General features: G+C 35.3%; 1 protein-coding gene across 2 annotated transcripts in view; it reads left to right on the forward strand.

The window, feature by feature from the left end:
* Window positions 1-26,190, forward strand: part of RAB28 (RAB28, member RAS oncogene family) — a 90,136-nt gene that overhangs the window by 10,461 nt on the left and 53,485 nt on the right. For both annotated transcript variants that reach the window (XM_065914325.1, XM_065914324.1), the window contains exon 4: window positions 12,669-12,798. In XM_065914325.1, coding sequence (XP_065770397.1) covers window positions 12,669-12,798 — 130 coding nt within the window. The remainder of the gene's footprint in view (window positions 1-12,668; window positions 12,799-26,190) is intronic.

The raw sequence follows: 26,190 nt of genomic DNA on the forward strand, positions 1-26,190 counted from the left end.
GTGTTCAAATTTAATAGATATCAGAAAACTAAGTATAACTAATTATATATATGAAGCACATACAGTTTTTTAACATGATAGTCATGTGTAGTGTCTTTTCAGAAGAAAGTCTGTATAGAGTAAGAAAAACTACTTGAATAATTATATAACAAAAATTCTTTGGCAACATGAGCTTATATAGGTATATAGATTTTTAAATTAAATTATACTAATAGAAAATATACATAGTAGTAATTAATGTACTTAATTATTGACATGCTGTTTTTTTTACTTTTTCCTTCACTTTGAGTTAGTTTGTATCTTTCATATCATCATGAGGTATTGGGGGGTAATAGTCATGATTCTCATTTAGTTCTTTGTTGGACGTTGATGCTTTAAGTGGAGAATCATAACTTGGTTATGTGGAACTGTGTTGCTCATAAAAAAATGAATCTAGAAAATGAAGGCAGAGTATTAAGCACTCTTCTATATGAAGTTTGATGCTTAACAAATACCATTGCCTTAATTTTGGATGGAAAATAGATTCTGAGTTATTTTCTAAAATATGCAGAGAAGGCTGAGGCTCACATGGCTCTTGATCATGTCTGAAGGCCCTCGAGCTGTGTGTTTGCATTGTTGACATATAGAGTAGGCTTTTAGGACTCCTCTTCGCCTTTTCTTCTACATATTCTTTGTCTCCTGAAAGAAGTTTCACCTGTGGCCATATGACTTAATATTTTATGCCTGTTCATTTTCCTCTTAAAAAATATGTCTCAAGTTTTTGTGTCTGGCTTTTTTATTGTTATTTCTTTCTGTTTTAAACTGATTATGTTTAAAGTAGATAGTAAGGTAAAGAAAAATTATTGGGCAGAGGTTTGTGGAAAGCAACAGTCCTTGTTTCATTCACCTAGTTGGTAAAACAGGATTTGAAAATGACAGTTTCTTTTCTCTTTGCTCCATTAAAATCTATCTACATGGATACATATTTGATTTTAAAAAATGAGAACTAGATTAGTCAAGCTTCTAATGATATTTGACTCTGAATGTAAAATAGAATAACTTTTTATGGTTTATAGATATATCTAGAGTTAGTGGTGAATGGGAAATTTTTAATACATCTCAGAGTAAATAATGTAACATTCAATTAATAAATTTTTTTTCATTTAAAAATTAGGGGAATATAATGTGTGTGGATTAGATTCTCTTAATTTTACCTTACTCCACATCACTTAAAAATTTGATATCTTTAGTGTTGGTTAAAATTTATCAAATTTGTTATTTGATTTATAGGCATTTAAAGTTTATTAATATTATAAAATTATTATATAAAATTAATATTGGTATGAAATTCACATAGTATAAAAACAAACATTTTCAGAGTGTATAATCAGTGATATTTAGTACATTCACAATGCTGTGTGACCATCCCCTCAAATCTTTATAGTTCTTTACAGTGTGTGTTTTATGCTATTATGTAGCTGCTTAAAGTCATCAGACATTAATGGGCAAATTTGTAGAAATTTTAAAAACTTCCATTATCTTTGAGAATAGTTGAGTTTAGTAAAAATGTCTGTATTCATTTCTAATGTAATTCATATTTTGGGAGAAAGCGAATGTCACATGAGATTTCTATTTTGAAGGTGCTTGTTGATTTTCCTTTTTGACAGTGCCTTACATTGTTTATATATTATAATCTCTGTAAAGCATATACCTTGGTTTATTAAAACAATGCAGTAAAGTATTTCTAGGAAGTACATGAACATTTTCATGAAATCATTCCAGGAAAGTAGGAATTCTGAGATGATAAAATGAATTATCATCAATTTTTTCTGCTTTCCAGAGATTCTAAGTTAAATGCTATGTAAAAATGCAATAAAGTACAGTAGTTTCTTTTGATAAAATATATGTAAACTTTTTTACCCAGACCAGAGAAGCTCTGACTACAGTTCTCTACTATAAATTGGGGAAAATGTTACTTTTAAAAACAATGCTTTCATAAACATTTTAATAGTGTTTAATAATGTTATATAATTATATAACTATTCTTCAAAGTAGATTTGTGTCTAGAATCATTGTAGATGCTGTATATTGCCCATCTAATGAATACTTCAGATTTTTGTGCACATGCTATAGGATAGAAATCTTTGAGAAATGTTTTGACAAGCTGTTTTGAGGACATCGGTATAATGTATTATTTAGAGTTTTGTTCTAGGTTCTGTAACTTATGTAATGTGTATGGAAAGAATTATACATAATTGGGCTATTAAGCTATGAATCTGTTTTTTTTAAAGCATTTCTTATCATCCAGGAAGAAGTTTATTTGTAGGCTAGGAATTAACTTATAGTCAAATCAAACTGATTGTTTTACCTTCTTCACTTTTTACCGTCTTTACTTTTGCTCAACCAGTAGCACTGAATTTTAGTGATAGTGTGTTGAATAGTGTTGGTTAAAACAAAATCAAATTGATGTCCAAGATAGAACTCGTGAGGTATTTTGCCAAAAACTAGTTCTAAGAATTGAAGGATGTCCTAGTTACATTCCCTGACTTTAAATTAACTTACAGTTTTCTAGGAGTTGTCAGAAAGGTTATAGGCTGTTTTTCATAGTGGTTGCAAGCAAACACACAGCGCATAGTGCTTAGTGCCCTGCAACCTGCGGCTAACAGAGGCCAAAAACAAACCTCAGAGAAGGACTGGATGTTTCGTTTCTGTAGCTCTTTCCGTCCTGGAATCTAAGTGGTTTGCAAACACTGCTCTACTGAGCATAAACTCGATGAAGTGTAGTCGTTTGTGAGGTAGAACATAACCACTATTGTGCGCCAGTGCCCCAGGCAGATGGGCTACCTTGTTAGCCACCAACAGAAGGGTGAGGTGCCTGGGTGACAGCTGGGGAGACAGGACATCTCCAAGGTGGACTCCCTGAGACTCTGCTGTCTTTTGCTTTGAGTTTTGTCTTAGTTGGATGTTTGCCAGCTTGTAACTGATTATATTTATAGTCCTCTCGCATTAGTGTTCCTTCTTACAGGTTGTACTTATACAGTAAAATATATGTTGTTATGACTAGTATAATCTATATGATTTAACTCATTTCTATATTTAATTAAAATCTAAAGGAGATTATTTGTTGTACAAATAAGCAAGAAAAAATACCTGCGTTTTGGGAGTGAGGAACCTTTCATTAAGTGGTATATATTGTATCTATTAAATTTTAGAACTAAGTTTTTTAAAATACCTTATAATACTGTTAAGTGCTGCCACAGTGTTTGTTACTTCAAGATTGCTGTTGGTTATTCCTTTGAAAATGGTGACCATTTGATTTACTAACTCATCATACTTATTTGGTATAGTGATAAGTGAAGCAGATGAAAACAAAGTGCTAGCTAATATTATGTAGTTATCTACTAAAAGTCTTAAGGTTTATAAAGAGTTTTTTTTTTTTTTACAATGGTGAAGTTAAGATAGAGGAAAATAGAGGAAATTTTTATGAAGAGTTTATTAAGATGTAGAAGGATTGCTTAAACTTAAGAGTCTGATTTCCTAAAGTCATGGCGGAAAGATTTGGAAAGAAGAGGAGCATTTGGAGGGTCAGTTAGGAAGAGGAAGCACAGGGCAGGATAGGGATGAAGACATACGTAGCAGAAGGATCAGTGGTGGATAAATGTTTGATAGAAGAGAGTATCAGGGACATGAGACATGGTGGTGGGTTTAGATGGCTGCAACGTTGCCAAGAGACAGTTATTTCCAGCGGGCCTGGAGATTCTTCTCAGACTTCAGTTGTTGCCGAAATGTGTTGCATTTCTGAGGGAGTTGTACTTTCTGATAGTTTTCTGGAAAAAGGCTGGATTGATTGATGTGGTGAGAGACTCGGGGCTTTGAGGAGCTTGTATTATAGGCTCCCAAAGAGGTGAGTACTTAGAGGTCTGGCTTTGGTGTGCTGAAGCTGGTGGGCAGAAGCTCTGGGAGTCTGCGGCAGCTTGTATGAGTTTTGGCAGTTTGTGTGATTCAAAGAATTGGTTCATTTCATCTGTGTTTTCAAATTTTTGGCTATTAAGTTGTTCACATTATTCCTTCATTATTCTTTTAATGTCTATGGGAATCAGTCATGACCCCTCATTAATTTGTGTCTCTTTCTCAGTCTCTCTCTCTCTTTTTGGTTAGCCTGGCTAGAGGTTATCAACTTTTGCTTTTGTTTTCTCTATTGTTTTCATCTTTTCAATTTCATTGATCTCTGCTCTAATTTTTATTATTTTTTCTTCGGTTTGCACTGTTTAAATTCCTCTTTTCTCTTAGTTTCCTAAAGTGGAAGCTTAGATTTTTGATGTTTCTTCTCGTGTTATATATATCACAAGATATATGTATCACATTCAGTGCTCTATATTTTCTTCTAAGCACTGTTTTTGCTGTATCTTCAAGTTTTGATAGGTTGTATTTTATGTAAGATATTTTAAGCATCTCCTGGGACTTCTTTTTTTTGACCCATGTGTTATTTAGAAGTATGTTTAATTTCCAAATATTTTGAGTTTTCCCAGCTTTCTATTATTGATTTCTAGTTTAATTCCATTGTAATCTAAGAACATGCTTGGTATGATTTCTATTCTTATAAATTTTGTTAAGTATGTTTTGTGGCCTAGAATGTGAATGTTTGATGAATGTTTCATATAAACTTGAGAAGAGTATACATTTTAATGCTGTTGGATGGACTGTTTTATAAATGACAAGATTAGATAAAGCTGATTGCTAATGTTGTTCAGGTCAACTTTCTGACTTTCTGCTTGCTTGGTGTATCAATTAATGAAAAAGAGGTATTAGTATCTCCAGCTGTACTAATGGATCTGTGGGTTTTGAATTCCATACAGTTCTGTCAGTTTTGGCCTCCATATTTTGATATTCTGTTGTTAAGTGTATATACACAAAGGATTATTATATCTTCTTGGAGAATTAACCCCTTTATCATTATGCCAATCTTTATACCTCATGATTTCCCTTATTCTGAGGTCTGCTTTGTCTGAAATTTATATAGCTACTGCAGCTTTCTTTTTGCTAGTGTTACATGATGTTTCTTTATCCCTTACCTTTTAACCTGTATCTCTATATTTAAAGTGTGTTTCCTGTAGGCAACATACAGTTGAGTCTTGGTTTTTTGGAGTTTGTGTCTTGCAGCTCTTTCAAATGCAGCCTTCTACTCATACTGGAGGCCTTTTGGTGTGTGGTGAAGTATGGAGGAGGGGAAACATTCTCTGCTCTTATGATTAAGTCACAGCCTTGTGTGACTTAAGCGTTTGTGTCCTGGAAAACGTCTTTTAATTGGTAGATTTAGACCGTTCACATTAAAGTGTTGATTGACATGGTTGAGTTCATAGCTTCCATGTTTGTCTTCTGACCTTGTGCTTGTTCCCCTCCCCTCCTTTCTCCTTCTGTCTTTTCTCATTTTAGTTGAGCATTTTATCTCTTCTCTTAGCCCGTCAGTTATACTTAAGCATTCTTTTTAAAGTAATTGCTCTAGAGTTTACAATATGCATTTTAAACCACTTTCATACAATATTACATTGCTTCCTGTGCAGTCCATAAAATATTTCATAGAAGAGTATTCTCAGTTCATCTCTCCTGTCCCTGATGACATCAGTGTCTTTCATTTCATATGCTATAATATAATCACTCAATACATTATTACTGTTGTTAAATAGTTATGTTTTAGATTAATTAACAATAAGACAAGTAAATGATTTTATTTTACCTTTTCTTGTTCCTTTTCTGATATGCTTCCTTTCTTTATATGGAACTGAGTTTCTGATGTGTATCATTTCCTTCTTCTTGAAGAACCTCTTTTAACATTTCTTCTTAGGCAAGTCTTTTGGCTGTGAATTCTCTCAATTTTTGTCTAAGTCTTTTTTCTTCCTTAGTTATGAAAGATAATCTTATATTTGAAATTTTAGATTTGTCCTTTTCTTCCTTTCAGTGCTTTAAATATTTCACCTCATTCTTCCCTTACTTGTGTGGTTTCAGATGAGAAATTCTGTATAATTCTTATCCTTGTTCTTCTACAGATAGGGTATCCTCTCGTTCCCCTCAGCTTCCACCTTCTACCTTTTCTCAAGATTTTCTCTTTGTTTTTTGTTTTGTGGAGTCTAAGTATATGATGTGCCTAGGTGTAGATATTTTTGTATTTATCCAACTTGGTGTTTTCTGAGTTTCTTGGATCTGTGGTTTTGTGTCTAATTAATTTTGGCAATTTCTTGGCTATTATTACTTCAAATATTTCTTAAGTTCCATATTCTCTTTCTGATATTCTAGTCCTATATATGATACACATTCAGAGTTGTCCCACAGTTCTTTGATATTCTATTTTATTCATTCTTTTTTCTCTTTTCATTTCAGTTTTGTTAGTTTCTGTTATGTTCAAATCTGCTGATTCTTTCCTAGGTTGTGTCTAGTCTACTGATGAGCCCATCAGTGGTCTTATTTCTGTTATAGTATTTTTGATATCTATCTGGCATTTCCTTTTAATTATTCTTTAGAGTTTCCATCTCTTTGTGTACTTTACTCACCTGTTCTTTCATGTTTTCTATCTTTTCCATTAGAGTCTTTAAAATATTATTCACAATTATTTTAAATTCCTGGTCTGATCATCCCGAAGTCTGTCTCATGTTTGACTCGGGTTCTAGTGCTTGCTTTTCTCTTCAAACTGCCTTTTAGTATGCCTTCTAATTTTTTGTTGAAAACTAGACAAGATGTATGGAGTATTCAGTTCAGTTCAGTCGATCAGTCATGTCTGACTCTTTGCGACCCCATGGACTGCAGCACGCCAAGCTTCCCTGTGCTTCACCAACTCCTGGAGCTTCCTCAAACTCATGTCCATCGAGTCAGTGATGCTGTCCAACCATCTCATCCTCCATCATCCCCTTCTCCTCCTGCCTTCAATCTTTCCCAGCATCAGGGGCTTTTCCAATGAGTCTTTGTATTCGGTGGCCAAAGTATTGGAGTTTCAGCTTCAGCATTAGTCCTTCCAATGAATATTCAGGACTGATTTCCTTTAGGATGGACTGGTTGGATCTCCTTGCAGTCCAAGGGACTCTCAAGAGTCTTCTCCAACACCACAGTTCAAAAGTATCAGTTCTTCAGCACTCAGCTTTCTTTATGGTCCAACTCTCACATCCATACATGACTACTGGGAAAACCATACTTTTGACTAGACAGACCTCTGTAGATAAAGTAATGTCTCTGCTTTTTATTATGGTGTCTAGCTTTGTTATACCTTTTCTTCCAAGGAGCAAGCTTCTTTTAATTTCATGGCTGCTGTCATCATCTGCAGTGATTTTGGAGGCCAAGAAAATAAAGTCTGTCACTGTTTTCATTGTCTCCCCATTTCTTTGCCATGAAGTGATGGGACCAGATGCCATGATCTTCGTTTTTTTGAATGTTGAGTTTTAAGCCAGCTTTTTCACTCTCCTCTTTCACTTTCTTTCTTTTTTTTTTTTTTCCCCCCTCTTTCACTTTCATCAAGAGGCTCTTTAATTCCTCTTCATTTTCTGCCCTAAGGGTGGTATCATCTGCATATCTGAGGTTATTGATACTTGACCTGGCAATCTTGATTCAGCTTGTGCTTCATTTAGCCCAGCATTTTGCATGATGTATTCTGCATATAAGTTAAATAAGCAAGGTGACAATATGTAGCCTTGATGTACTCCTTTCCCCATTTGGAACCAGTCTGTTGTTCCATGTCCAGTTCTAACTGTTGCTTCTTGACCTGCATACAGATTTCTCAGGAGTCAGGTCAGGTGGTCTGGTATTCCCATCTCTTTCAGAAGTTTCCAGTATGTTGTGATCCACACAGTCAAAGGCTTTGGCATAGTTAATAAAGCAGAAGTAGGTGTTTTTCTGGAATTCTCTTGCTTTTTCTGTAATCTGACAGATGTTGGCAATTTGATTTCTGGTTCCTCTGCCTTTTCTAAATCCAGCTTGAACGTCTGGAAGTTCTCAGTTCACATACTGTTGAAGCCGAGCTTGGAGAATTTTGAGCATTACTTTGCTAGCATGTGAGTTGAGTACAATTGTGTGCTAGTTTGAACAAACATTCTTTGGGATTGCCTTTCTTTGGGATAAGAGTTCAAATAAATAGCCTTTTAGTAATTTGAGGTTTTATCTTAATTTGGCCAGGAGTTGGTCTGTGTTGAATGCTTACTGAAGCTTTAAATGCCAGAGACATTAAATTCTTTTAGTGTCCTTTTTTTTCCCTCCCCTGTCTTTTTGTACATCTTGAACTCTTCCTTAGTTGGAGTTTGTATCTTGCAGTTCTTTAAAATGTAATCTTCCACTCTTATCCTGGAGCCCTATTGATGTGTGGTGAAGTATGGAGGGAGGGAAACATTCTCTTATGAAACATACTCTTATGATTAAGTCACAGCCTCATGTGACTTAAGAATTTGTGTCCTTGGGCTATGACCTATGAAAAGGTATCTTTTAGCTTTTCTCATTTATGTGAGGTAGGTGGGCTAGAAGGGGCTGAAGTTAGAAAATACTTGTGCTAGGAGACTGATTAAGCTCTTTTCCTGGAGAGTGTGCCTTTTTTTGGACAATGCTCTGGGCATATTTTTACTCTTTCCTCCTACCAGAGCTATGAGGCTATTTTTCTTGATTCTTCACCGGTAGGTAAAATCCATGAAAGTATGAGGGTATCCCAAAAACTATGTCTCCCAGGAGTTTCTGATCCTCAGGCTAGACCATGCCCAGCCTTCAGCAGTTTGTCAAAATTACCATTTAAGTATTTCTACTGTTTACTGGTTCTAGTGACTTTTGTTCCAGGTAAGCAGGTTTTTGATGGTGACTCTCTGGATTCACTCCTCTTTCTCCAGATTTCAGAATGTCAGTTTGCCCTACAAACTCAGCTCTCCGTTTTTTCCAAAAAAAGTCTTTGATTTTCTGTTTGTCCAGCTTTTTTCTTAATGTAAGGACAAATGTGATGACTTCCAAACTCTTTACATGTCTGAGCTCAAACCTAAAATCCTAGAACTTCTTTTGCTTTACTGTCTTTGGCTTTCTCATTTTCCTTTCTCAGTTTTTCACCACATTGTTGTAATTCAAAACTGGTGCAAAGTTGTCATGTTAGGAGCAAAGATAAAAGTCATAATTTTTCGTTAGTGACTGAAAAAGGAATATATGAACCGATAGATATTTGGGTTGTTAGATTAATGGAAAGGTGTTTATTTTTCTATCTTTCTTATGAGTCCTGGACCAATTAATAGGTATTGCTGATTGGAGAATATTGGGATACATCAGTTTAGATGAGAAATTGGCAAACTTCCTTAAGGAACTAGATAGAAAATATTTTAGGTTTTACACGTCAGACTTTCTTTGTTGTGGCTACACAACTCTGCCATCATAGTACAAAAGCAGCCATTGATAAAACTTAAACAAGTGAGTGTGACTGTGCTTCAATAAAACTTTATTTGCAAATATAGGCTATGAGCTGAATTTGACCTTGGGGCCATAGTTTACCAACTCCTAGTCTAGATCAGTTATAGTTTTTATTCTTTGGCTCTGGTCTAGTATGGATTATCAAAAGATGCTGGCCATGTTTTATTTGCATATATTCTATTTTGTTCATATATTGACCCATGTTGTGATGACTATTTTAATATATTACTTAGAAGAGTTCTAAAAATTTTCAGGTTTAAGAGGCACCATAGGTCAAAATCACTGCAGATGGTGACTGCAGCCATGAAATTAAAAGATGCTTGCTCCTTGGAAGGAAAGCTGACAAACGAGACAGTGTGTGAAAAAGCAGACACATCACTTTGCTGACAAAGGTCCATACAGTCAAAGCTGTGGTTTTCCCAGTAGTCACGTACAGATGTGAGAGTTGGACCGTAAAGAAGGCTGAACGCCAAAGAATTGATGCTTTCAAATTGTGGTGTTGGAGAAGACGCTTGAGGGTCCTCTGGATTGCAAGTATATCAAACCAGTCAATTGTAAAGGAAATCAGCCCTGAATATTTGTTGGAAAGACTGATGCTGAAGCTGAAGCTCCCAAAGTTTGGCCACCTAAGGCGAAGAGCATTTCATTGGAAAAGACTCTGACACTGGGAAAGCGTGGGGACGAGAGGAGAAGGGGGCCACAGAGTATGAGATGGTTAGATGGCATCACCTACTCGATAGACATGAACTTGAGAAAACTCTGGGAGATAGTGAAGGGCAGGGAAGCCGGTGTGCCTCATTCAGTGCATGGGGTCACAAAGAGTTGGACTTAGTGACTGTACAGCAAATAGGTCAAAGCTCAGTTTATGAGAGTGAAAGCTACCTCAAAGTTACCTTGAAAATGATTCATATTCACTCAGAATAATAATAAAAAAATTGTGTAGTATCTTATTTTTAAAATAAGTCTGTTTTTATTACTTCACTTAATCATGACAGGTATTATAAAGGTGGACGACAGAAGCATTCCCCAAGATCAGTAGGTGCTAGTAGGGCCAGGACTATAATCCAAAGCTGATCTGACTTCCAGGGCGGAGCTCTTTAAGCATAAAACATTGTATCACTCATGTCAACTGAAGGTGGAGTCAGTGGATTGAGTAGTAGCTTTGTTCAGAGGATGTTTCTGGGACGTTATTTTTAATAAGAAAAGTGGAATTATGCTTATTGTTTCAAATAATCCTGTGCTGAGCATTATTTCAAAGCATTTAGGAATATAGAAATAGGTTTGTAAGTTAGTAAAATAAATCAGACACATGATTTTGCATAAAGATTATAGAGTCATTAAACTGAAAAAGGATCATAGAGAGTGTTTAGGCAAATAACCTGAGACCCAGAGAAGCTAAGTGACTTGGGGGAGCCAGTGTAGTTTAACGAAGGAGTGTGCAATATATGTAAATTAAACCTTCATGCTTGTATGCCTTAAACTTGTACAGTGATGATGTCAACTATTTGATGATAAAACTGGGGGAAAAAGAGCACAGTGCTGCAAGGTCACGATGGTAGTGAGCTAGATCTGGATCGGGAGAGTCAGCTGTTAAATTTTTAGGAATTTTTTTGAGCTGATTGTTGAATACATTAGTGATTACAAAATATATATATATATATAAACTCATGAATTATATTAAAAACAAAGATTTATATGATCAAAATTATCACTTAGTGATTATTTTACTATATACTTCTGTTGTTTGTGCCCTTAATGTTATTTATATCTAGTGTATCAAGTGTACCTGTATAGTGGAAATGCTGTGTGGTGATATCCTACCCAGCTCTGTTTGGTGAAGTGACAGTGATAGATTTTAAATGACCACAGGAGAGTATTTACCCTACAGAAATTGGCAAATGCTACAAATAACCCTCTCTCATCCTTTCTTCTCCTTACCATGCCTCAAGCTGGTTAATTAATATTTACCAGCATACCATTGCTGATGAGTTTTGTGTTATATACTTGTCTGTTTGTCTGGCTTTGTTGCAGGGCTGTGAGTTCCTTGAAGCTGGAATTTATGTCCCTAGTACCCAGCACGGTGCCTCGCATATAGCTGACTGACAAATGTTTATAGAGTAAATGAGTGGACTTTATATTCAGTCCTTGATTCAAATTCTGGCTCCCTGTGACCTTGTGTTTATTAGTGAAAATGAGGATAATACCAGTCTTGCATGATTTTTTGTGAGGAGGAATGAAAAGATCCAGATATCTTTCTGGTACATAATAGGTATAAGAAGTTGTCAACATTTATGATTATAAGTTAAGAAGGAGGAGACATAAATGCCATTAGGGCCCAGACTTATATATGCAGAGCTTTGTATTAAGTGTTTGACCACAAATTGGATGAGAATCAAGAATGTAGCAGTGTTATTTTTGTGTGTGTACATACTTCTTCTCCTTCCCACACAAAATAATGGGATGTATTAAAAGGAATATGATATATAAGAGACAGGAAGCAATCCCTCTGTTATATTTGGCTTTGTTCAGACTCTTATTACAGTATCATGTCCAGTTTTACATTGCTCATTTTAAAGAGGATGTCAAAAAACTATATGTAGCATGCCTTGGGAAGAACCAACAACTATGATTAAAAGGATATAAAATAGGTCCTTTGAGGCAAGTTTAAGGAATTGAGTTTGTTTATTCTGGAAAGAAGATGGTGAAGGAGTTACTTAACTATCTTCAAGTACATGAAGGGTTATTATAAGGAGGATACTCTCATGTTGTTCTCCTAATGCACAGAGGACCGAAAGAGGAAATCGACTTATTTCATTTAAAGAAAATTGTGTTAAATACTGAAATTGACTATCAAGAGATGTCATGGGATCTCCATTTTTGAAAATATTTTAAAAGAGCAGCAGCAGATGGTTATTTATTAAAAGGTTTAAATGTTTGACCTCATGAAAGTGACAGGCAGAATTGTAGACCTTGCAGCTTTTTCTACCTCTATAATAAGATTTTCTTAACATGTATTGAAACTTATCAAGCATATCCCAGATATCTTATTGGGAACCCACTTACAATTTGATATAATCATTCTTTGTCTTGCTTTGTATCTTAACATCTTGAATGAAAACATTCAGTATTATCTGTCTGCTAATAACAGAATTAAAGTCAGATACAAACAGTCCTTGCTTGTATTTTTTATACTCAACATATCTATTACTTATAAATATTTAGTATTAATATTTTTTAAAGTAGTATATTACAAATGTTCTGTAACTCTTTTGTGACAGGGAGTCCTCTTGGTATATGATGTTACAAATTATCAAAGCTTTGAGAATTTAGAAGATTGGTATTCTGTGGTGAAGAAAGTGAGTGAGGAGTCAGAAACTCAGCCCCTGGTTGCCTTGGTGGGCAATAAAAGTAAGTTATAAATGTTTATTTATATGTAGTAAATGTATTTGCTTATCCTATAGTTTTTATCCCTAAAAGAAATGATGTTTGGAAACGCGAGTAGCTTTTTTGGAAAAGCAGCTTTTCTGGAGTGAGCACGTTGAGAAAATTCATAAAGATGTGTACAGTCTTTTCAGTACCAGTTTTGATGCTTGACCTGTCGTAACTGCTCTGCTGCTTTGGCCGGTTCCTTGTTAAGGTAAGTTGTGTTCTGACAGTGTGTGTAAATTGGCTTCCTGTGGTCTAAGGATGCAGCGTGGACTATTAAGAACGGCAGCACAGCTGCAGATTTTTATGGTATTGCACTGCAGCTTTAGTTCTGCCCCAGAGATTTTGAGAGATACATTTCATTAAATGGTACCCTGTTCCGGGGAAGGAAGCAGTGTCTGCATGGAATTCTGTGTGTATTATTTCTTGCCCTCATTGCTCACAGACTTTCTTTTTCTAAATTTTTGAGGTTTGTTATAACTTTTTTTCTTGAGAAAGTATATTATTGTGGGGAAGGAGTGGTGCTTTGTAGAAATGATGGTTAATTTTTGAAATCTGTCTCTTGGGCTATGATATACAGCATGTAAGAATTATAAGACTGAATTCAGTACAGGATTGTTACTTGGTTCGTAGTCCTGCAGTGCATTTACCCTGGAAAAGGAGACCTTAATAAGAGTTTTCAAATAGATATGATATGACCCAATCTTCTACAACTTATTTGAGGTCAGAGAAAAAGAAAATGAATTTAAATTATACCATGGAGGATTCAGGTCAGAAACTGTTTCCTGACTATAAGTGTTGTTAAATCAGTACCCAAGTATACTACCAAGAGAATTATCTCCTCCAGAAGTCTTTAAAAATATAGTGCATTTTTGGGGGGGCTTATAATTGTTTAGGAAATAGTACTTCCTGAAAGACCAAACCATGGTTTCTTCATTATGTGGTTTTGCACACTTAGATGAACATTTAATAAATCAAGCCTTGCTTTAAAACCATTACAAAACAGGTGTGAATATAATTTCTCTGAAGAGTTAAAAATATAAATTTTATACTGCTTTCTAGAAGCAGTATATCACAAAATGGATGAAAATAGTTTTCATTAAGCTTTAATTAAATATTGCTCATTTATTTTATAGATCTAACTAAGTGAATCAGATGATTTTCAACTCATTGAAAACTCATTTTACAAATCATAAGTTTTGATGAGTTTAGGTTCTATTTCTGAGTACAGCTTTTCATTTTAGAAGATCATTTGTTAGCCATTTGTCATGTCACCAAAGCATTGGCATATATTATAGTTAAATTTGTGCTTTAATGGAGGTTTCCTATCACCTTTAGGGAAATTACAGAGTAGGGAAGTGATGGGAGTTGGGATTTGTTTTCATTTCTTTCAGGACATAATCTAACTACATCTGGAGTAATGGTGTGGTGGTGTACAATTATATACAGTATGTTATGTGTTTATGCTATCCTTTGAGGCCTCCATCATTGGTTCGTAGACTAGATGGGCTTCGTTCGTCAGACTAGATGGGCTATTGGACTATGCTGGTGATGCCATTCTGAGTTTTAAAAACAAACATTTATGTAAGTTATATGAACTTATGCAAAAAACTGTTACAGTGTTACGTTTGAGATTTAATAGCATGAAAATCAAAAGAATTTTTTTTACTTTTGGCTTAATCCTTTTCTTGTACTTATATTACTAATACTCTGTTTGAGAATGAGATCATGTAATATAGTATTCAGTCACACAGAATATTATATATATGTAAAATTAAGCGATTAGAGATGGACATTTATCTGGATATTTTTGCTATTATCTGTCACTGGCTCAGTTTCATATGATCAATATGTTCATGTAGTGAATGATCTTACAATTTGTTTCTAAGAGGTAAGGCATTACATTATAGTAATATTTTCTTTTTGGGGAGGTATAATTATATTAAAAAGCAAAGATTTTTTTTTAATCAATGCTATGCTGGTTAAAGAGATTTTATTAAGAGTTTCTATATCAAAGGCCTCATGAACATTGGAAATCTTCCAAGCCAAGGAAGCAGCTCACAGATTCATAGAATGTTCCAGATGATAAGACACTCACAGTTGTTCTGTCCCACATTTTTCATTCATCACATGAGTGTCATATTTGTTCAATCTATTGCTTCTTTTTTCTCCTCTTTTTCTTCCTTGGTTAATTGATTGCTTATTATTCCATTTTATCTCACTTATTAACTTATTATACATATTCTATATTCATATATTATATTTTTAGTTTTTTCTTTAGAATTTTGGACTGGGTGGCCTATCCCTTCTCCAGTGGCTCTTCCTGACCCAGGAATCAAACTGGAGTCTCCTGCACTGCAGGCAGATTCTTTACCCAACTGAGCTATCAGGGAAGCCCAGAATATTCAATATATATCCTTAATTACTCTACCTTCAAATAATAGTATCCCTCTTCATGTGTAGTATTGTTTAATCCTCCCCAATCCTTTGTGTTATTATTGTCAGACATATTTTTAAATGTTCTGCAAACAACTTTTGCTTTAAATAATCATTTAGCTTTCAGAACAATTGCAAATAAGAAAAAGGTGCACTTTATTTGGGCTTCCCAGGTGGCACTAGTGGTAAGGAACCCGCCTGGCAATGCAGGAGACGAAAGAGATACACGTTCAATCCCTGGGTAGGGAAGATCCCTTGGAGGAGGGCAGTGCAGCCCACTGCAGTATTCTTGCTTAGAGAATCCCATGGACAGAGGAGCCTGGCAGGCTACAGTCTATAGGGCTGCACAGAGTCAGACACAACCGAAGCAGCTTAGCACACATAGCACACACACATTTTATTTTACCTTATTACATTGCCAGCACTTTTATTTATCTGTATACATCTAAGAATCTGATAGCAGATTCTTTCTCTTTGAAGAACTTCCTTTAACATTTCTTTTAGAGTAGATCTAGTGACAATGAATTTCCTCAGTTAAAAGCAAAGGCTGTAGATACTGAAAGCAAAGCAAAAGAAATACGGTAGGAAGACATTTGAAGGTGAATAGTTCTCGTACTATGTGTTGGGTAGGGCAGTTCATTCAGCAGACATTCTCGAGTGCCAGCTATGTGTATTCAGGTAGCCATTATTATTTTCCACAAAAGTAGAACCCAAGAGAATGCTTAAGCAGTGTTTGGGACCTGCTAACCTGGGTCTTAATTATATTCTTTTTCTATACCATCTTCAAGTTTTCTAGAAAGTTGACCTTTTGCTTTGTTTGGTTGTTGGGATTAATAAATACAATTATGTTTAAATTTCCATGGAAAGCCTTACTTTTCCCTAGTGAGATTAAAAAAAAATCGTTTGGAAGTAGTAACTTTCAGAATGGGAAAGAGGGTAAGTCATCTACTTATTCTGTGTGTTTTATGGAAGTTCGGTTGAAGTTTGATGATGTTTGCAGCTGCAAGTGCAGTGAGATGTCTCATAGGCTACAATGAGTATAGCCACATAAGCACCTGGAAGCAATTATATTACCATCTAGGATAACTTCTACGATTTGGGGAGCCAAATGCACCAGGCCTAGACCCTGGTTTCCTGGCCTTGAAGGTCTTGCTGTCCCAGCATCGGGGCGCTCTCATTTGACCAGAGCCTGTACTGCAGAGCCTAGGGATTTTCAGTTTATCTCCACTTACAACAGACTTGTTACAAGTGGACCCGACCATCTTTCATGTGAACTGTTTCACTAGCTTCCTAACTGTTCTTCCTGCTCCTAGCTTTGTTCTCCTACAATCCAGCTCCCAAACAGCAAATCATGTTATATGACTTTTCTGCTTAAAATCCTCTAGTGCCTTCTCATCACACTTGAATGAAATCCAAGCTCCTTATCCAGTTTCTCAAGCACAAGGTAATCTGGCTCCTACTTACCTCTCAGACTCATTTTCTACTAAATGCTCCCTTGTCCACTGTATGTGTAAGGCACATTTGTCTTTTTTTCTGTTCCTATAACATTCCAAGTTAATTTGGACTTTAGGGTTTCTTCTGCTTGATGGACTTTTCCTCTGGTCTTTGCTTGGCTGGCTGCATTTTGTCATTTGTAGCTCATCTTAAATGTCATCACCTCAGAGTTGCCTTCCTCCACCAATGAAATCTAAAGGATGTTCTGTTTCAGTTTTCTGCCTAGTCTCATTGTCATCTGGTATCATTTCTCGTTTGTTTCTTGTCTGTCTAAACTCTGTGAAAGCTAAGGATCCCATCACTTACAACAGTGCCTGAATGAATGAATACTGAATGAATGAATAAAAGCCTTTTCATGAAGACTCTGTTGAAATTAGAAGTGTTTATGGCCCGGGATATGTTATTCAGGGAAAATGGTTTCTTAATGAGGAAAAATACATATGTAGATACAGGGAATCTGTTAGATGGCCTTCAGACCCAACTGCCCTACTGAATTCCACTCTGGTAAATAATATCAGAGTTTCTTAGGAAACACATCGAGGTTATATTATGCTGGATCATGTTTGAGATAAAATGTCCTAGATTTTCTGTCATGATTTTAGATTAAATAAATGTTAAAAAATTCAGATTTTTGCTTCATTTTTTAAACTTTTACATATTGGTAGAACCGTACACTTTGAATTTTTAATTTACAGATTAAAAATTTGTGTGTTTAATTTAAAAATCATAATCTGCACTCAAATACAATTTTAATTTTTCTTTTAGTGTTTCAGGGAAGATTCAAATTAAAATGAAATGAACATCAGGAATATTAATTGTTTTGAAGATAAATTTTATATTCAATCCATGTTTTATAACCGCATGACATTTTAATTTGTCATTTTCTTATTTTCTATCTCTAAGCTGTTATGTTTTCCTACTATCTGATCCATCACCTCATTTCTCCCTTGACTGGCTCACACTCTCGGTTGGATAGATTGTAAACAGAAATTAACAGGGTTGCATGGGAGCTGCCCCCTCCCTGATTGATAGTTTCTTAGTTAGTGGAGGGGTGGTGGTTCTCAGGAACTTGTATTGGGAGTAGGAATTATCACGCTCCAGTATAGAGTGAATGGATGAATGATTTCTACTCTTAAAGATATTAAACAGATCCTTTCCCAAATAAAGACTAATAACTCAGATTTTTAAACAATCTTCATGACAGATGAGGGCATAGAGAAGAGTGCATCTACACTAATTAACAATGTTGAGTGTATATTCTTCTTAACAGTGATTGATTGTTCTTGGAGTACTATCTCTGCCCAGGAAGTGATGTTTTACACTGTGAGGTTCAAAGGTTACATTTTAATGTACCCTGTAAGTTGTGTTCCCTGAACTCCATGGAAATGTATTAGTAAAACAAGTAAATTTTAAGTTGAAAATTTTGCTGATCTTCTCAATAAAATTATCATAAGGCTTTTAGAGACTATTCTTTATTCTTAGTAATAGAGGAGCATAAGAGAAGGTTATAAGTCCAGCTCTAAACTTCATGGGAATTTACATGAAAATACTTGACTATACTGTGACTCTTTTGAGTCTTCAGAAATGTTCCTATTTTATCTGGAGAATGGAAATGTGAAACTATGAAGTAAGTAACATTTACTTTGATTCCTGTTTTGAAGGATTAATATTAACTTCTATAAAATTTGTCATCTATAATAGTATAACAAAGTGAACAAATGAGTCATTATTACAAATTTGTGTAAGAGTTTGCAATTTATAAAGCATAAACAAAAGCTCTTTTGAGGATTTGAAAAGTTCATTCTGTTTATACAGTCTAAATTAAAAGTCTGCTCTTTATCCATTTAATACTTTGGTTCTTTTTGTTCCAGTAATAGTAACCCCAAAGTATCAGATCCAAGTGTCTTTGTCAGATAGATCTGACATTTCTGTTTCTGTGGCTTTATATGTATATTGCCTTTTCCTCTGTTTACATGTAAACTTGTTAAATAGAGCTATGATTATGTACTTACTGGAGGATGATGATAGTGTCTTATTCTGACACTGGTAGCATCAGTATTCTGTGTATTGAGGTTTTTTTTTTTTTTTCATATGTTTTTATTAGTTGGAGGCTAATTACTTCACAACATTTCAGTGGTTTTTGTCATACATTGACATGAATCAGCCATGGATTTACATGTGCTCCCCAGCCCGATCCCCGCTCCCACCTCCCTCTCCATCCTATCCCTCTGGGTCTTCCCAGTGCACCAGCCCTGAGCACCCGTCTCATGCATCCAACCTGGGCTGGTGATCTGTTTCACCCTTGATAGTATACTTGTTTCAATGCTGTTCTCTCAGATCATCCCACCCTCGCCTTCTCCCAGAGTCCCAAAGTCTGTTCTGTACATCTGTGTCTCTTTTTCTGTTTTGCATATAGTAGGTTATCATTACCATCTTTTTAAAGGGTGAGAGTATTTTAATATAAACACTTATAGCTTTCCTTTATGTGATACTTCACACAACTATTGTACTTGTAAGAACAATTTTGATAATATTTCAAGTTTAATTGATTGAGTAATTTCCTCAAATAAATGCATAAGCTTGAATTCAGACTGGTATTGTGACTGATATATTGGGGGGCAGAAAATGTCATATGAGTGCTTTTTCATAATACTCACAAGAAACATTTTTCACTTGACAGTTGTTACAGTTATTATGTCATTTCATACTTACTTTTTTTTTTTAGATGGTCTGCTTTAAACCATTTTGGCAGTATGATGGTTTATTTGGGAAATTTAAGGACTTTGTGGTTTTGTTTTTTTCTTTTTTTTTAATTGGAGGATAATTGCTTTACAGTATTCTGTTGGCCACTGCCTCATGTGGTTTTGTTTTGTTTGGGAGGAGCTGTGTAAGGATTTTGGGCATAGCCATCTGTTTATATAATTTCTGTCTGTCTTTCGTTGTCATTATATAGAAAGTTTATTAAATGGTAAAGAAAGCATAATCCATCTTTTGTTTCTTTTATGATGAATCTTTGAATTTAATTTTTAGAAGAAAATTTAATTACTAACATTAAGTATTAAATAAAAGAATGCAGCATAAAAACAGATTTTTTTTTGTGAAAAGGAGATTTGAGATTTTCATCAATGTAATTTAGGCCCCTTTAATTGTTTGCTTTACATTTGCAGTGATTATGTAATAAACCCAATGTGCATTAAAAGAATACAGAGTGGGGATCAGAAAACTTTGTTCTGCTGCTATCACTGTCTTCTAACTTCATTCCCTTGGCAATTTATTCACTTACGATGACCCTCATGTACTAGATGAGGGGATTGTACCAGACAATCACAAGCACCTTCTATTCCTAAAATATAATGACCCTAACTGTATTTAGATGATACGTCTGATTAATTGAACATATTTGTTGCCGTACAATTTTAAGAGAGTTTAACTTTACATGTAATTGAAATCCTGTCTTATCCTTGCAGAGATGATTTTTTAGGCTCATTTTATCATTCAATTATTAAGTATCCGTTTTCCACATACATGAATAGATATATATACCTAAAACAACAGTAATGATAAATCTTAGTGTTGAATTCTTAGCTGTCTCTTTTGTTCCATTGATCTTTGTGTCTCTTTTTGTGCTAGTACCGTGCTGTTTTGATTACTATAGCTTTGTAGTATAATCTGAAGCCAGGGAGCTTGATTTAAAGAAGCATTTCTTTTTAACTGAAATTTGTTCTTGAGTTTAGAATTTAGTTAGTTTTCATTTTCTGTAACATTTTCTAAAATTTCATATGAATGTCTAGTTTCTGCAGTAAGTAAAGCAATTCAGCAGTTATTTTCTTTGTCTGCTTTCTTATATCTTTTCTTATTCATTTATTTCATTCATTCAGCAAATTGTCAGTGAGCCTATACCTGTCTAGGTGTTCCAGTAGAGGAAGATAGGCAATAAATAAATAAGTAAAATACATAATATATTAAATGGCATTGTGTTGTGTAGATACATAGAGCAGGAAAGGAGAAAAGGGAATTCTTAGAAGAGAGTGTTAAGATTTTGAATATGGTAGTCAGGGAAAGTCTGAGCAGATGACATTTGAGCAGAGGCATAGCAGAGATGAGAGAGAGTGCCACATAGATCCCTGGCAGGAGAGTTATCCAGGTAAAGGGAAAGAGTAGGTGCAAAGGCCTCCCTGAAGTATTTGGTTGTTGCTTTTTCTCTTAGAAACTGTGAGGAGGCGTGCATGTGTCTGTGTGTACATGGGGGAGAGAAGGAGAAGGAGACAGGGAGGTGGGGAAACTTGGTAGCTGTGTGTAGCTGTGTACGAGGAACGGTAACTGAGAGACTAGCGTAGGATTGAAGTGCGCTAGGAGAGAAGGGGAGGACAGGTCAGCAAAGACTTCTGGCCACTGTAAGGACTCTGACTGTTATTTGCATGAGGTGAAAAGCCATCGAGGGGTTTGAGACGAGTGAAGTGATTCAACTTGAAAGGATCACTACAGTTCCTGTTTTGAGAATATACCATAGTGGGTGAAAGTGGAAGCAAGGTAAATAGAAACTTTTTGACAATCCAGGTGAGGAGGAGTGATAATGGTGAAGTCCCAGGTGGCCCTAGTGGTAAAGAAGCCACTTGCCAATGCAGGAGACCTCAAGGGCACAGGTTTAGTCTCTGGGTCAAGAAGATCCCCTGGAGGAGGGCATGGCAGCCTACTTCATTATTCTTGCCTGGAGACTCCCATGGACAGAAGAGCCTGACAGGCTACAGTCCATAGGGTCACAAAGAGTTGGACATGACTAACGTGATTTTAGCATCCATGAGAAGTGGTTGACTTCTGGATATATTTAGAAGATATTGATGGATATTTTCATAGATTGGTTATGGAGTAGAGGGGAGAAGAAGCCATATAATGCCAAAATTTTTGGTCTTAGCATCTGGAAGGTTAAAGTTCAGTTTACTGAGATGAGGAAGAGTGTTGGATGAGCATATATGGAGAAGATTGGTTTCGGACATGTTAGGTTTGATGTACTTATTAAGCCTCTTTGTAGAGATGTTTAGTAGTTAGATATATGAGTCTATTATTCAGTAACAAGATGAAGACTAGAGATAAAAGTCTGGGAGTCAGCACCATATTGATGATATTTAAATCTGTGAGACTGGATGAACTTTACATAGAATGAGTATAAAAAGAAAAGAGGTCAAAAGATTAGTTCTTGAGTGAAGTCATGTTTTGAAGTTGGGAAAGTGAAGAGAGATTAGCAAGGGAATTAAAGTGTGGCCAGTAAAGGTAGGAGGAAGATAAGGAGAGTGAAGTGTCCTGGGAGCCAAATGTACAGGATTTTTAAGGAGAGAGGAGTGATGAGCAGAGCAGGTCTGAGGATGGCTGGATTAAGCATTACAGAGACAGCTGATGCTGACCTCGGCAAGCAGGTTCACTGGAGTTGTGGGACTGAAAGCTGAGTGGAGTGAGTTCCAGAGAGAAGGGAAGGAAATGAATTGTAGATAGTGAATGGAGGCAACCTGTATATGTAATGCCCCTGAGCGAGGGAGTGATGAATGGGGTAGCAGTGGGAGGGAATGTGAGTGAAGACTCACATTAAAGGAGGGAAGGTAGTACAGGATGCTTTATGTTCGTTGGAAAAGAGAGAGACAGATGTGGAGGGACGGAGTTGTGTAAACACCTGATGATATAAAATGAATGTTTAAATTTTTTAAAAAACGCCTTCTGATTTTAGATATAGTTTTAAATGTCATCTCCTTTCTTTACTCTTCAGTTTGTTGTATTGATTCTCATTAAGTGAAAAAGTAGAACATGAAGGGTGTGTGTGAGAACTTTCCCATTTTTCTTTATAGAGGGTTGAGGGAAATAGATAGAAAAGGACTAGGTAGAACAGAATACTGGATAGTTTCTCCCTTGATTTTAATACTTATTAGTGGTTTTTTGCTTTTTAAACTGCCATTTTTCTGAAAAAGTATCACCTTCTTTTAGAGCAAAGTTTGTTTAGTTTTTCCCTTTGGAATCATGCAGGTGTTCTGTGACTAAAGCTCCATGAAGGCACAGACTGTATTGTTCACTGCTGTCTCTCTAGGATCCAGTTCAATCCCTGGCCACAGGAAGTGCTCAATAAATACTAATACTTGTTATGAATGACTGCAGAATTATTAATTCTCAACCTCAATAAGGGATGGAATTATGGAACTTTTGAGGTGATAAAGAGAAAAAATAATACTTTTTTTTCCCCCTAGCTTTTCTAAAACTATGAGGCTAGGTTTTTCATTTGGAAGAGGCATTTAATAACAGCTTGACTTGGTGCTTATGACTTACTGTTACATAAGATCATGTAAAAATTCTTTTATATTACACAGATAGTTCTTTTGAAAACTAAACTCTAAGCCCTATTGCTTAATTTTCATTCAAAATTTTAATTTTAAAAGATGAGAAGTTGTATTTATTTCCCCCATTGATATTTATTTTGTAGTGTGTTCTAGCACTTTAATATCTTTATTATAAAGGAAGAAGGAGTAGTGGTCAAGGACAAAGACTTCTATCTAAATAAGATCATTTAGGTCAGATATGGGCTTACTTATTTAAACCTGTGACCATGGGAAGGTATTCACCCTCTTCTACCTCAGTTTTGTCATCTATAAAACAGAAGTGACAATACCACCTACCTTATAAGGAGGTTGTTAAAAGAATTAAATACAAACAAAACTCCTGGAATCATGCCTGGTGTTTAATAGGTGCTATATGTGTTAGTTGTTGGCATTCTATTTTCCACTGCCTCTCAGAATCCTGTCTTTTAGTTATGGATAATGGGAAGAGATATTGCTCAATCCATGTAGCTTTTTAACTTAAGGATTTAAAAATCAAAAACATCAAAAGTTTTGTGAAATGTCTTTGAGTGTATTTCAAATAATTATTAAAGTTTTGGTTATAATTATTGTTTGGAAGCCACCCTTCACTTGTAGTTTAGAAGTACATTTTTTCTGCAAAAATATTTAAATTCAGGATAGAGGTATTATAATTTTGATATTCAATCTGAATGGTGAAAGCTGGTGTACAGTTGCCATGATTTTTTATCTTAAGTTTATTTTGCTTTGTAGACATGAGTCTAATAAAAAAAGATGCTACATAAACCATCGTTTGAGTTTGAATGTTCTTCTGTTTTTGGTTGAGGTATAAATGTTATTTCTGGCTGTATCCTTCATACTTAGCTCTTCTTACAACAAATGGAAAGGCCTTAATTGTGCCTAAGGGAATAGTTAATCCACAGTGGACATATGGTGGACAAAAGCCGAGTCTAGTAAATGAAATAAAATTATAAATGGTAAACATTTGAATGCTTACAAAGTCTGGCAGCTATAAAAGATAGTGTATTGTTTGAGATTAGCAAATTTTGTGTGCAGCATAATAATTCTTTTCTTGGAGTGTTTGTGTTATGTAGGTGTATGTAAATTCAGTTGAAAAACATACTCTTAATTTATGTATAAAGCATATTTGTCTCCTTTTAGCTTTGTGACTTTGACATCAGCAATAAAGGCTGATGATCTCACAATTTTGGAAAGTTACTGCTCTTTTGATTGGGGGCAGTTAATTAGCATTAACCCAGAACAACTCTTGGACTTCATGGATCTGAGTATTATATGGGTTTGCACTGCTCCAGCAAAAGGTTAAGTATTAATGGAAAATGGTCACAGCCCTTTTACTTAAAGAAAACATGTTACTTGTAAGTTTTCTTTTGATTTTACTTTTACAGTTGCATTGAATGTCTTCATTCATTTAGCCATCCATAAAGCAAATATTGTTGCACATGAGGTGGATAATAAGTCTTTTTAGGACTACTTGTGTGGCATGTCACAGATCATTAACTGCAAGTAACCACCTGACTTGAGGGAAGCCTGGAAGCATCATTATAGTGAAATAAGCTTTTATTTAGGTATCACTGCAGTACATTGATTTATTAAAATGTCACCATTTGCTACTGTGAAAATACATTCTCATTATCATTCAGGGAATGGTTAAGATTAGCTACTGTATACTGTAAAAGATGTATTTTGCTAACAATGGAAAAAATAAGAATAAATATTGTGGTCTGTATGTCTCTAATAGTTACTTTAAGTGATTAATTAGACGGTTAATTAGGCTAAATTAGGTAATTCTTGTGGGGCTTCCTTGGTGGCTCAGTTTTAAAGAATCTATCTGCCAATGCAGAAAATGAGGGTTTGATCCCTGGGTCAGGAAGATCCCCTGGAGAAGGAAATGGCAGCCCATTCCAGTATTCTTGTCTGGGAAATCCCATGGATAGAGGAACCTAGAGGACTGCAGTCCATGGGGTCAGAAAAGAATTGGACATAACTTAGCAACTAAACAACAACCACAACAACAAAGTAATTCTTGTATGATGCTTTAAAATCTGTATGATTCTATATATGTGTTAAAGACATTTTCTGAGTTCTTTCTAATTTGAAATACCTTAAAATTAAGCAGCATAGAAAGATAATAGCAAGCTTAATGTAACATTTAGTACAGTCAGTCCATAAAGTAACAAGGTCTTTTTGTGAGCAATGGCTGCTTCCTGGGCACATATATCATGATTCCAGCCTTCAGGAGACTTGTCTTGTTGTGGAAGTAAGATTAACATAATGGGCAAAAAGTACAAAAGAAAAACGAGGTATTACTTAGCTCTGCTTTATCAGTGGGAGGGAAAGAATTAAGAGGAATGTGGAATTCAAACTGAATCTTTGCAAAACTGTTAGGTTTGGATACATCTTGTTATGGGTAAGTCTTGAGCCAATTCAAGGGTATCTCTCCATTTGGAATTTAATGTTGGCTTAAAATTTTTTTTTAATTTATTTTTATTGAAATATAGTTGATTTGCAATGTGTTGTTTTCGGGTGTATAGGAGAGTGAATCAGTTATATATACATATGTATGTACACACACAGTTTTTAAAGATTCCTTCCCCGTATAGGTCATGGCAGAGTATTGAGTAGAGTTCCCTGGGCTGTACAGTGGGCTCGTATTCGTTACCTGTTTTATATGTGGTACTGTGTATATGTCAGTCCTCGTCTCCCAAGTTATCCCTAGCCCCCCTTTCCCTCCTGGTGACCATAGCTTTGTTTTCTACATCTGTGACTCTATTTTCTGTTTTATAAATAATTTCCATTTTTTTTAAGATTCCACATATAAGCAGTATCATAAGATATTTGTCTTTGTTTCACTTAATTCACTCAGTATGTCAGTCTGCAGGTCCATTTGTGTTGCTGCAAATGGCATTATTTCCCTCTTTTTTTTAATTGCTGAGTAATACTCCATTTTTTGTACTACTGTATGTACTACATCTTTATCCACTCCTCTGTTGATGGGCATTTAGGTTGCTTCATGTCTTAGCTATTGTAAATAATGGTGCAGTGAACATTGTGGTATATGTATCTTTTTTGAATTAATGTTTTCTCTGGATAT

This window comes from Muntiacus reevesi, chromosome 22, assembly GCF_963930625.1.
Source record: "Muntiacus reevesi chromosome 22, mMunRee1.1, whole genome shotgun sequence".
Classification (NCBI taxonomy): domain Eukaryota; kingdom Metazoa; phylum Chordata; class Mammalia; order Artiodactyla; family Cervidae; genus Muntiacus; species Muntiacus reevesi.